Source organism: Alligator sinensis, unplaced genomic scaffold (assembly GCF_000455745.1).
Source record: "Alligator sinensis unplaced genomic scaffold, ASM45574v1 scaffold1122_1, whole genome shotgun sequence".
In the NCBI taxonomy this organism is placed as follows: Eukaryota; Metazoa; Chordata; order Crocodylia; family Alligatoridae; genus Alligator; species Alligator sinensis.
The window spans coordinates 895438-909200 of NW_005842467.1; the positions used below are offsets into that span (position 1 = coordinate 895438).

Below are 13763 nucleotides of genomic sequence, written 5' to 3' on the forward strand. Positions count from 1 at the left end.
TTGATCATATCCAACTGTCAAAACATATGTGGCTCTTTGCAATATCCTGAGACTCATAAAACACAAATACAAAAGAAGTAGATTAACCTGAAATGTACTAAATCAGCATGAGTAGGGGCTTATTTTAATAATTAATGCTAGTTTGTATGAAGGGTTTCAATTCATTCCTTGGGATATACCATATATATTTGATAGTGCAAATATAAAAATAAAAATTATGGCCCAATTTTATAAATGTAGAGAACCTACAACTTCTATTGAACTGTATAAAGGCTACAAGTGTTCAGTGACGATGAAAATAAAGTCACTGCTATATGCTTTAACACTGCTATATACACTGCTATATACTGTAACTTACCAATTTTACACTCCTAAGTCAATATGGTATACCATCTGACCTCCCTTTACAATGCAAGATTACCAGTTGCGAGAAGCCACTCCTTTTTTGTCACCTAGTAACTCTTTAATAGTCAACATCAACTCAGAGTTTCAGAGCCAAGAACTTGGTTTTTCAGTTGGATTAAGTCACAACACTTTTCTACTGACCTCCTAGAGCTCAAAAAAAAAAAAAAAGAAAGAAAAAAAAAGAATAACAATTAGAACCAGGAAGGCAATCTTTTGGTAGCATCCTGAATATAAGAAATTGCAGTAGTGTGTTCTAAATTTAAAATGGAAGCCTCTGAATGTAAGCTTATACCTGCTGCATACAAATCAAGCCAAGTACTTGAGGAAATTTGGCATTTAAATCTAATGCTGAAAGAGATGCTTCTAAAAAGAGACTTTCAGAAAAACGAAGATACAATGGAGTACGTGCGTAAACTATTCTCTCTCACTAAAGAACTCAGCAGATCTCTTAGCCAACAGCTGGAACATAGTACAGAGACCTTAAAAGATACTTGCCAGATATTGAATATTCTTCATGACAAACACAAACAAGTTTCAAGTCAAGGCAAGTAAATGCAAGTTTAACAGTAAAGAGAATGTATTAAGGACATAGCAAGTTAAATGTTACCCTTAGATGTTCACATGAACTCATATTTGACTTGTATTTGAACTCAATATTTTTCCACATAATATTAGATTTGTGTTTATTATATTATTTTTGTAATATTATATTTATTGTGTTATTTATTTTAAAATATTTCTCAGTGTAATTTTCTCATTTTCTAATAAGAGATTTTTATGTAAAATTCATTGCTTGTTTAGAATCATTTCCATAAACTGATTTAAAGTTTCCCAAGCACATGCAATTTTTTTTTTTATCCTACATTTTTTTTCTTTTGTGGCTTTAAAAAGAAAATGTTGAAAGGCCAAATTCAGGGCTGGATTTCAGCTAGCCTTTCATCCCGCATAGTTGAGCCAGATCAAACTATCTGGCCCCTGTTATGTATGCAAGAGGAAGTTTTCTAGGCATCAACGGAGATTATATAATTGTCTATGAAAATCTGGGGCCCATTTTAGTGTATTATTTTGCTACCTTATTTGACTGTGAGACTAGTCTGATAAAGGCATGTCTACATGTGAAATTAATGTGATGTAGTAAACTCTGGTGCATAGCACACATGAACATGTGCTGCCAATGCCAGACCACAGCCAGCAAGGCCAGCCATACCTTGTCATGCATCCAAAGGTGCATCTCAACCCAGTCCAGAGAGGTGATACTCCCCCTCTATGCGACTTTGGTCAGGCCGCAGTTGGAGTACTGCGTCCAGTACTGGGCACCACACTTCAAAAGGGATGTGGCCAGCCTGGAGAAGGTTCAGAGGAGGGCCACCCGCTTGGTGAGAGGGCAGCAGGACAGGCCCTACGAGGAGAGACTGAGAGACCTGGACCTGTTCAGCCTCAGCAAGAGGAGGCTGAGGGGGGACCTGGTGGCTGCCTACAAACTCATCAGGGGGGATCAACAGCAAATAGGCAGAGTCCTTTTCTCCCCAGCACCACCTGGGGTGACGAGGAACAATGGTCATAAGCTGATGGAGAATAGGTTTAGGTTGGAGATCAAAAGGCAATATTTTACAGTTAGGGTGGCCAAAATCTGGAACCAGCTTCCCAAGGAGGTGGTCCTCGCCCCTACCTTGGGCATATTCAAGAGGAGGTTGGATGATCACCTGTCTGAGGTCTTGTGAACCCAGCATTCATTCCTGCCTGTGGCAGGGGGTCAGGCTAGATGATCTGTTCAGGGCCCTCCTGACCCTAGCTACTATGAAACTTTGAAACACACCAGAGTTTATTGTTCCTGTGTGCCATGTTTACATGTACACCCAGGATCAGAGCACTCTGAGCTGAACTGGAGCAGCCCTGGCTGGCAGCCTGCCAGCCTGGGGCTGCTCTGATCCAGCTCAACGTGCTGTGGAGAGGCTGGCTGTGTCATGAGGGTGCTCCAGTGTGAGGCTAGACAGCAGGTAGCCCGTGCACTGAAGCACCCTTGTGCCCCAGCCAGCCCTGTCAGCACCTACATGTGTGTTGTTGCACACTAAGGAATGTTGCCATAGGATAGTACTTATGTCTACAAGTACTAACCTATGGTGGAGCTAATTAGTTTGCTATGGCCTAATAGGGCCACACATGTAGACACTGAGACTTCTGCCATCAGCTTCAACTCTTCCCCAGTGATAGCATAGGTGTGCAGGGTGAAAACATATTTATCTTGAGAGGATGTGGAACAGCTCCTCATAGAACACCATGGTGTACCTTATCTTTCCGAAGGTCTGGTTGGTGTTACAAGTACAATTAAATTGGGTCTTCATCCATTTGGTTTTGGCCTTGCACTGAGTTCATTTGCAGTTGTGGTCACGCTCATTTCTTAAGCAAGCCACCAGAACACCTCTTTATTGTGGTGCCTCCTGCAGAGCTGCTCCTGTGTCCTCTCCTCACCTCAAATGATAAGAAGATCCCTCATCTCCTCCATGGCCCAGTTCTGTCCCTTGCTGTAGATAGCAAAGGAAGAGAAGCTGGGCTCTGCCATGGTGCTTGTTGGTGCCCTTGGAATCTGGGCATCCATGGTGGGTCCAGATGTCACTGGGTAGGTGAGGACAACAATCATACTGATAACACCCACCCTTGCCCTCAACTTACATGGCTCAAACGTCTTCTGACAGTGGGCCACACACCCACAAGCCCCAAATTCAGTGGGATCATCTCCCTGCCAGCCCATTTCAATCTTTCCATTCTCCCCCCACACTAAAACACATAGTAGATCCTGCACATTCAGAGTGGGTTTGTGACATGGTCTGGCCTGTGTGGCGCTGTATCTGGATCTTCAGTTGTGGGGTTTGAGGTCTTTGTCCAAGTGCTAGAGTTCTGGGTCTTTGGGTCTGTGTCTGAGTCTTGGTGGTCCTTATGTCTGTGTGCTTGGGTCTGCACGTGGTTCTCGGTGTACTTTGGGATTGGGTCTTGGAGGTGTGAGGATCTGGCCCAGGGTCTTGGGTGTTAAGGGGTCTGGGTCATGTGCAGGGAATACATCTTCCTAAGCTTCTTCATGTTTCCCTGTAGCCCAGAGTGCAAAGCAAGGCTGTGGGGAAGGGTTGGGTTTTCTTTGCTGAGACAGCCAGGAGGCAGGGTTTGCTCAAGCCTCAGCTAGAGCAGTGGAGCATGGCCCAAGTGCCAAATCATCTCCCTGCATGTGGTGGGCAGGGTAGGAGCAATGCATACTGGGATGCTGGAGAATAGCGAGGGAACTCCTATTGATAGGAAAACTGTATGAGTGTTCATTAAACTGGCCTATCAGTTATCTATTTTTAGACCTGACTAAGCTTTGTGAACACTTGCATACATAGCATTTCTACCAGACTAAACTTAATTCTATCAATCTAAATATAATACTTGTACACACCCTGTGATGCCTTCAGACAGTTCCTAATATAATGAGAAACCAAAGCAGTGTCTTTTGTAATAACCTCTCACTAGATCCTAATAATAGTCTTTGGTAACCAGGTTATTTAAAGGGTCACAAAGTTACTTCATAAACTTTGTCAGCTTGTCACTTGATTGTTAGCATTGTTAGCCAGTTGATGGAACCCTATGAAGCAAGTGTGTGTCCAGCTCTGTCCCCTTCTTTGTGATGTCAAGTATATCATAGTATAGTTGATTATCTGTCTGCTTTTTAGATACGTCCAAATGTGTGTATCAGGTGGACTGTGCCATACAGAATACCAACAGATGTTTAAAATTAATTTAATTTTAGAAAATCCCAAATATCCAGGTGAAGGATCAATTCCTCATCCAAATCTTAGTTACACAGATGCCTTAGAGTCTGCCCTCTATGAAAAATAACAGGGGACATAAGTAGCAGAGATGGGCTATATCTCTTGCTGCCACATGTTAATCTGCTTTCTTTTCTAAAGTCTTGACAGAGAACCCATGATGATATTAAAGGACTGGTGGAACAATAGTCAAATTCACCCCAATTAGATGTCTGGAAGCCATTTAGAAACCTCCCTTATCAGAATCCTGATGGGGTATTTTTTCAAATTAATTCTTCCCAAACAGATTATTGATATATATTAAATTTAAATGATCCTGAGCCTTGATCTGAATTAAGTGCAGTTTTATTAAGTGTGCTTACCCAGAATTCTAAGGATGGATGTTAATGTTACTAATCAAGATAAATATACTTAAAAATACCTAATCTGTTAACAATAGTAAACTCCACAACTTTATTCACCTACTGCTCAGGTTACAAATATGGCAACTATTTAAGGAGTATTGAGTCAGGAATCAATAGTGTTTTATGGTCCCTAGAAATTGATGGGACAAAAGGCCAAATCTCTGAATCTGAATTGAATCAGAGGACCTTTTAATCTCTCCGAATTGAATAACCCACTGAATCGATTTGGAGAGATTTGGAAAGATTCAGAGATTTGGACATAGACACAACTTTAAATGTTTTTCTACATACCTCTAGGTAGCAGGGGTTCATGAGTGCTGTGATTTTTGGGTGCATGGAGTGTCCCACAGAAGTGTGGGGGCCTCCCCAGCGTGCTCAGCAGCAGACCGGGAAGGGCACCAGAAGCACTTCCAGTCCACTTCTGGGTCTGCCAGGGAGTGCACTGGGGGGCCCTCCCATGCATTTCAACAACTGGTGCCTCCTGGGTCAGGGGGGGTGGGGGGTACCTGGGGCCAATTGCTGATCTGGGGAGGCACAGGGCAGGGCCCAGCACACTCCCTGACAGACCTGGAAGTACTTCCGGTCTACTTCCAGGTTTGCCGCCAAGCATGTGGAGAGCCCCATAACACACTCCTCTGGGACACTCCAGCATTGCAGTGATCACAAGCTGCACCTGCTACCTGAAGGTATGTAGAAAAAACTTTTAAAGTTGTGTCAATGTCCAAATCAGCATCAAATCTTCAGATTCAGATTCAGCTGAATTGAACAGGGACAATGATCCAAATCAATGAATCAAAACACTGTCCCTGATTCAGGCCAAATCTGAATTGAATAGGGCTGACTTTGCACACCACTACTGGTATAGATAATGAAGTAAGGGCAGGTAAAATACCACTTACAACTCTATCTAAAACGGACCTTCTATGAAGAACTCAAAGCACGCTGGCTTAATCACAAGCTCTTTGGAATTGTCCTTGTCACTTCATTAAATGCAATGTAGCTTGCCCAGGTCAAACATAGCTAAAAGGGATTATATTAGTTGTAAAGGATATCAACCAAATTTGTCTCTCACTTGCACTGTTTTAAATCCAGAATAACTAAAAGAGTCAGATATTTTCTCAGATTTCCATTACTGAACAACGTGCAAAATTTGGTCCTATAATAACATACCTTTCAACTAATATGGGTTTGTATAGCACATTATTTCCATTTACTTACTCTCTCTCTCAGACATTTGTACACCCTCTGAAATACTTATTCTTTACTAAAAACAACTTCCTAATAGCAATGATATAGTTGTCAAATATGGAAAATGTGAACAGCATGTGTTTTCAAATTCAGAAATTAATAAATCCACTTAAATGCTATGGTAACTGCAAAAATTACATTCTTTCCAATTTTTGCAAACGTTTAAGCTCCAGATTCGGAATAGATATAGCAAATTCTATTCTAAAGTGTATTTTTTTTGTACTGAAAATAAAGCACTGATAAGGATTTAAATGAAAGGCCTATATAAACTACAGTTACCCCATGACATCATATATAATGTAATTATTTTCTAAGTAGAAAACAATGAGGTATTGATTTTCCTACCCAGTTTATTCAATAGGTGTGAGAGAAGGTGGAGTGGATATGAGTCATGGTTTCTTTTGAGAAATATTGTCCTATCCTTCTTTCTCATTCTCCTTTGCAAGTACTAAGTGCTACATATTGCATTTCTTTTCTATGACTCTTCTGTTTACACTGACTCGCATTGGATTTAATCTTTAAATCAAGCCTGTCAGTATTACATTGTAGTAAACAGAAACAAGATGAGAAATCCACCTAGAGGGCTGTAATGACTGTAATAAATGAAGAGAGACAGTTCTAACAACTTAAGAGTTGCTAATGTAAGGCTTGGGGATATATGTGAAATCCTTGAACAGTGTTTTCCTCACAAGAATTTCCAGGAAAAGGTATAAGACAAGACAAATCAGGAATGATCAAATGGATTTTTTTTTCTATTTAGGGTAAAACATTAGAGATAATAGCCAATCCATGTTTCTATACACACAACTTTACCAATAATTTCAGATCTAAGAAAGAGGCAATCCCTAGGGCTTGATCCTGTTGATGTTTATCTTTAATCAAATATGCAGTCCCATTCATTTAGGTGAGACTATTCATGTGCTAAATAGCTTTGCTGAATGAAAGGCAGAGTACTCAGAGTTTTGCAAGATTAAATTTTAAAAGAGAAAGTAATTAAAATTTGGTCTTAGCCTGCTCCTGATATGATAAGACTTAGGATGCCAAACATTTTCTGTTTTACATTGCACTGATTATCATTAAGAATTTTGATACTACCTGGGCGTGTCTGCATATGCAATTTATATGCCTGAATTTACTATGTAGTAAATTCAAGTGCATTAAACTGCTCCCAGGTGCACAGCTACATGTGCGACCAAAGTGAGCCTGACAGAAACAGCCTAGTCCAGGGCTGCTCCTCCCCTGTTCTACCCATCTGCAGTAGCCAGGGGGAGCTCCAGGTTCCCTGGACTGTCAGCCCTGAGTGGCAAGGAGTATGGGTGGGAGAGGGGGTCAGCCCCAACTTTGGGGGAATGTAGGGAGGAGCTGTCCCAGCTTGGCTGAGAGCTGCCCCTGGAGCAGGGACAGCTCTCCCTACTGCTTCTTAGAGCTTGGGGCCTAGACAGGCAACAGTTAGGGCCCCTTGCTGCCTGGGCTGACTGGGAACAATTTGCCCCTGGTTCGGGTCTACATATGTGCTTTGGTGCATTAGCTTAAAGCACTGTTTTCTACTACCTATGTCTGTTGGTACTAACAAACAGTACTTTAAATTAATCCACTATGCAGTAATTGCTGTGCACATGTAGATGATGACTCTTTCATGCACATTAGATTAGTCTAATGCGCAGTAAAGTGCACATGTAGACACCCCCCCTGATCATTAGGATAGTAAAAGGCAGGGCAGGATGACACTTTAGATACTAACTCATGAGCTAGTCTCTAATAAGTTATCCTACCCTGCCTTCTGCCTGGCTTCAATTAACACAGCTAACTACTGCTCTCTTCTCATTAGAATAGTATTAATTATGACTACAAAGAGGCATGGCATCATAGCTGTACAATCAAATTACTTTTGCTAAATGAAATATATGCCTTTCTACATATTAAACAATAAATCAAAGCAAAGAAACAATATTATCCAATATACTTCCTATGCGCACATTACTTTCAGATCACTATAGAACTGTGTGGGCTGCTTTGCGTATGTGTTGAGATTTGTTTTTCAAATTTTTATTTACATTTCCAGCAACATTAAATTTGTTCATATAGTTCTTTGGGTTTTTTTTCTAGAGAGAATCACTCTTGTGGATTATCTTTTGAAAATAAGGGATCTTTTTCTGGATACTTTCACATACTTTCATGAAATGGAAAAGAAACTGTATGACATTAGTTGCAGAGATAATGATAAATCTCAGGCTCAAACTGTTCAAAATATTTCCAAGGAAATAGATGGATGTAATTTTGAAAGAGAAAAAACACAGCATGAGAAAGGATCTAGTGTCTGTCAGTCAGACCAGATAACTTCAGATAAGGAAAGGAAACATCAGAACAATCACCAAATCCAGTTAAGTGAAAATAAAGCAGTGCAAATAGAATCTGTTTTATCAAGTGAAAAAATATCTGCTCAAGAAGAAACAGTAAACATAAACCCCCCAAAGCTCAATGAAAATGCAGAACATGAGGTAATAAAGAATTCGCTTACAGAGCAAGATTACAATGGAAAAGAGAAAGCTAATGGACTGAGATCTTTTAGTAAGAGATGTCCTGATGAAGGTTTTCAAGAAGTTCCTGGGAACAATGGAGAAGACAACACAATACCTCAAAAATTCGAAGGTATTTTTCATGGACATTCAATGATTTATCCTAAACAAGAACAAGTAGTTAGCAAAGAATCCTCAAAGCAGATGGAAAGTGAAGATCAGAACCCAACAGAGAATTCATCTGAAAATCAAAAATATAGCAAAAAGGAGAAAATTCATATTTTTGGAAGTTACCAAGTTCATACAAATGAGTGTGCAAAGTCAGAAAGTACATGTGATACCCCGTCTGTGATTCTCTCTACAAGTGATTCAGCAGAAGAGCAACAATTGAGGCAACCAATAAACAAACAGTAAGTACAGTCTACTTCAGTGGAAGAAAAATATGTACACATAAGTTGCCTATTGGCAAGCACACATTTATATGTACACACGTGAATGCCTCATGCCCCTGGAGGCTGGGGGTGGGGGTGGAGGTACAGCGAGCTCCCACAGCTGGTAGTGGTGCTGTTGGCAGCAGGAGCATGGTGGCAGTAGGCAGTGGACGGTGAGCTTCCGCAGGCAGCAGCAGAGCTGCTGGGGGGGGGAGTGGCGAGTGCCAACTGGTGGTCAGTGACCACCCGCAGACACCACTGGCAGCAGCCGCAGAGTCCAACGGCAATCGAGGATCATCCACAGGCACTGCTGGCAGTGTTGGTGGTGCTTTTTGCAGGAGGTGCACTGCTAATCTCAGCAGGTGCACATGCACCTGCATGCACCCCCTATGCATCGCCAATGTGTGCACAGAAAATCATCTTGCATGTGCAGAACAAGTTTCAGTCTACATAAAGGCCAGTATGTATTTAACAGGTCTTTGGCATTCTGTGAAGACCTTAATGTATCTTCCTGATTTTACAAAATCTCTAAATCATAGGGAGTCATAGTCCAGTCTAGTCAATGAAAAGACTCTCATTGGAGTTCAGTGAGTCATAAATCAGGCCCCCAAATTAGGTAGCTTTCTAATAATTTGTTAATTATGTTTCAGCAAAAGACATACAATTTTGCTAGTAAATACAAGCTTTTTTTTAATGAATTTCCCCTCTCATGTAGAAACCCAAGAAGATATGGCTGGTTTGATTTTAAATGTTTCCTATGTCAATATATTAAACCTGTCTGTTAATTTCCATAATTTCATAGTTGGTAGGGTTGGAAGGGACCTAATCAGATCATCAAGTCTGACCCCCTGCCATGGGCAGGAAAGAATGCTGGGGTCAAACGACCCCAGCTAGGTGATTATCTAGCCTCCTCTTGAAGTCCCCCAGGGTAGAAGCATGCGCCACTTCCCCTGGAAGTTGGTTCCAGCTCCTAGCCGCCCTGACTGTGAAGTAGTGCCTCCTGATGTCTATCCTGATTTCTTGTATTTCATACGAAATAAGACAACAAAAACAAAACAAAATAGTCCAAAGGAGAACTCTATATATTTTTCTGCAGATTTCTAGTGGAAGCGAGTGGTAACAATGAACAACAAGTAGCCTGTTATATTACAGCACCTTCCATCATTTTAGAAAATCTAGTATGCAAGATCATCAATGACATGAGTTCCCTTGTGGTGGATGATTCTGAAGAGCTGGTCAGCAATGTCATCAGTGTTGAGTGCTTAGATTATGAGAAAAGAATCCCTTTTCCTATCATCATTGCAATCCCATTCACTGCACGGCTCAGAAGCAATTATCGAGAAATTTTGGTGAAAGTGACTGATAAAACCTTTCAATCAAGTTACTTACCTCCCATTTCCTTGGAAGGATACCAGGGAAACCATAAGGTTGGTAAACTCTTATCAGAGTCTCATAGAAGTACTAGTTGTGGCTCTGCAGATAAGTTTGGTGAATTCTCCAATTAAAACAGTGATTAGTTAGTAATATTTTCCCTTACATGAATTATATTTTGGTAGGGTAGCCAATGCTATATGAATTTTCTAAGGTGATCATGAATTTTAGGTATGTCCCCTCCCATAATAATTCCAAAGCTAGGAAGGCATAAAGTCACCTGTGCTTTTCAATGCCTATCAGGTATATTAGAGCATAATTTATTTCATTGGAGGATCTATCTCATTTTTTTTCTAGATGAAATTGAAAGTCTGTTCTCACAGGTTCCCCAAACTCGCTGAATTAAACAACATCTGTTTTTGTAAATATTAAATAGAGAAATACTTTACCCCAGAACACTGATGACAGGAAAGATTTTTTTTTTAAAATGCAAGCACTGGATGACAATTCTTTTGTAAATAATAAAGTGGGGAAAAGAACACTGTTTTTATTTATCCCAAAGAGGAGTAGCATAATTATATCAGCATTCATGTTGACTGCATTCACCACATCTACAAAAGTCACTGTGCTACAATTTGCATAGTGTGAAATTAATCACACTGGGTCTGATTCAACAGTATGCTAAATCCAATTTTATACTGCAACTCCATTGGGTTCAATGAATTAACATGACAACTGTAGTAATGCAGGGTGCATCTACATGTGCACTTTACTGTGGAGTTGATTGATTAGCTCTGCAGTAAAGCATCACAGTCTACACATGCACAGTATTATGGCACAGTAAATGAATTAATTCTGCCACAAGATACTGTCAGGGAGAGTACTATCCTATGGTGGAGTAATTACATGCGCTCAAATGTACGGGTAGATCATGACGGGGTGATTGTCTCCACATGAGGGCCACAAAGTCAGCAACAGGTAGAATAGTCAATATCAATATGACCTTGGGCACCTGAAGGAGAACCTTTAAGGGCATTTTTAGATGATGTGGTCAGCCATCTGAGCTTGAGCACCACAGCTGCAGCCAGAATTGTTGGGGAGGTCCCAAGAATGCATGCTCACCTTACACCTTCCAAGGCTGGTATTGAGACAGTTAAGATGGTGGAAGATGGTGTTGGGGATGAAGTTCTTTAGCTGCAGTTCTTGTGCAGCATATTTCCTGATCCACTGATGGGAGGTTCACACTATAGGTGACATGCTGTTTGCATATTCAATGAGCTTATTGGCCTGAGTAGAGAATGTGTTCCAAGACCTCAGGAAGTAGTTGGTTTTCTGGCTTGTAGCTACTAGTTTGGAATGCAAAGAATGGTCTGGATCTTGGGATTTGAGGCCTAGGGCCAGGGTAGCAGCTTGTCTCTGGATGTGTGTGGGGGGGTGGGGCAGAGGGAGTGGGAAAGGGAAGGAATGCCTGAGAGGACTGGTAGGCAGTCAAATGGGGTTGGCATAAGGCATCCAGTAATGGTCTTCATTATGCTGCTAAGGTTGGAATCCTCTAATTTAGTGCGCATACTCCAGCCCCATACTGATCACAGTTCATAGCAGGAGCATAAACAAGTGCCAAAGTGGAGTTGAAAAAGTGTTTGGAAACTTGCATCCCAGGTGGCATCAGCAAGGTAACGGATAACAGCTCCACTGCTGTTAATCTTATCCTGCTGCTCCTTTGCCTGTTGCCTAGCCCTGTATGGCAGCACTCTTGTGCCCCAGCCAGCCCCGACACTGCCTACCACCACCACTCGGAGTCTGGGAATGACCCACCAGGCTCTCTGCCAATCTGGGGCTGCTCCATCTTGGTTCAGACTTCTGAGGTCCCAGGCACATGTGCAGATGCTGAACCCAGGAGCAGCTGTCTCCAGCGCAACCTGCACCAGAGATTATCAGGGTGCATTAATTGCTCATGCAGATGCACCCACAGTAAGGAAACAGACCCTCAGAATGGTGACAGTATTATTTTCTTCTTCTTTCTTCTTCTTCCTCCTCCTCCTTCTCATGTTCCTCTTTGTTGTTCTTGTTGATATTTTCATCACAGATCTCAGAATTTAGTTAATGCATACCACAAGGAAAAGATACTACATTAATAACAGATACATATTTTTTTTTCTTTCTATAAAGGGAAATTTTGCAGAGGTGAACATTTACCAGCTGGGTATTTTTTCTGTGTTATCATGCTTGAAGACAGAAATTTTCACTGTTCCAAAGGAAGGAGTTTCACAAAAGTTAAGCATGGATTCCAGGGTATCTTTATACTACCCTCCTGAAACGTTCAGTTCTCCAGCTTCCATGCAGTTAAAGGTAAACTTGTAATATACAGATTTTCCTCCATATATCTGCATAATAGTTCCAAAAATAAATATGAACTATAGCTATTATTTTGTTGAAGACCTCTAGTAAGCATTATTATTTTTGTTCCACTACATAGGAAAGTGCATGTGTATAGAGTAGACTTGCAAAGCAACTCATCATACTCTGTCCCTAACAGTTAATTTTACATGACCCCATACAAGCCAACAGGGAAGAGCAGAGGCACCTCCTGTCCATAAAATCATGGACAGGAGGTCCATGATTTTATGGATCCAGGAGCCACAAATTCCTGCATGGGGGACATGTGTGAGTTACAGCCTGTAATGCAGTTCAGTGACAGATATAATGTCCATAGATATCTGAAAGCTTTCTCTGCTGTATACTGTAATGGGCTCCTCCACCAAAGACAGTGATGGTGCTCTCTGGCAACAATCCCCCCTATTTTGCCCTCTGGCTCACCAGAATATCATATGGTCTTCTCCTGCCACAGCTTGATGATAATTAATGTACATTTGCGGCAGCCCTCATATTACTGGAGTGGTACCTTAGATGCCTCACTGTGCTCTGCTTATCATTGGGCCACCCTGGTCTGATCCAAATTTTATCACTTTGAACTCAAGTTAGGTTCTATGCCCTCACACTCAGCTCTCTCTCTATCTGACCTGCAATCTCTGCCCATGCACAGTTCTGTTGGGCCTGAAGTTTCTCCTCAGGGAGATCCTCTTCTTACTATGATTTGCGCAGATTGATTTCTCAGTCCAGAAGACAAACTAACATAACACCTAGGGTCTGCTTCTTCTCGTTACCTGTTCTCCCCTTTCCTAACAGGGCACAGGAGCTCCTTATCGCCAATTAGCAAACTTACAGGTCTGCAACCTGCCTCCTTGCCTGCAGCTTTTCTTTGTATCCTGCACCCTCTGCAGCAACAGGGGATAGGGGTCCCATTACACTATTTAAGAGACATTTACGAAGTCCCCCCTTAGAAATTCTGCCTCCTCAAATGTTGCATGTGTATTTGTTTCACATATAAGAACAAGGAAATTTAAGGAAATATTAGCTACTGTTATGGTTGCTATATGCTAGGAAACAAGGATGTTTCTAACAAAAACAAAACATCTACTTAGATTACCATTTTTGGGGGGCCAGTGATTTATTCTGTTTTACTTGGCTTGTGCCAGTCAGGCAATACAAAGGAGGATTTGGCTTCCTGTATGTCCTGGACTGGGGATACCT

General features: G+C 41.3%; 1 protein-coding gene across 1 annotated transcript in view; it reads left to right on the forward strand.

Annotated features, from left to right (window-relative positions):
• The first annotated feature begins 762 nt into the window (after positions 1–762).
• Positions 763–13763, forward strand: part of DTHD1 (death domain containing 1) — a 39354-nt gene continuing 26353 nt past the window's right edge. Inside the window, exons 1-4 of the mRNA XM_006030847.2 lie at positions 763–949; positions 7961–8780; positions 9898–10228; positions 12342–12521. Coding sequence (XP_006030909.2) covers positions 763–949; positions 7961–8780; positions 9898–10228; positions 12342–12521 — 1518 coding nt within the window. The remainder of the gene's footprint in view (positions 950–7960; positions 8781–9897; positions 10229–12341; positions 12522–13763) is intronic.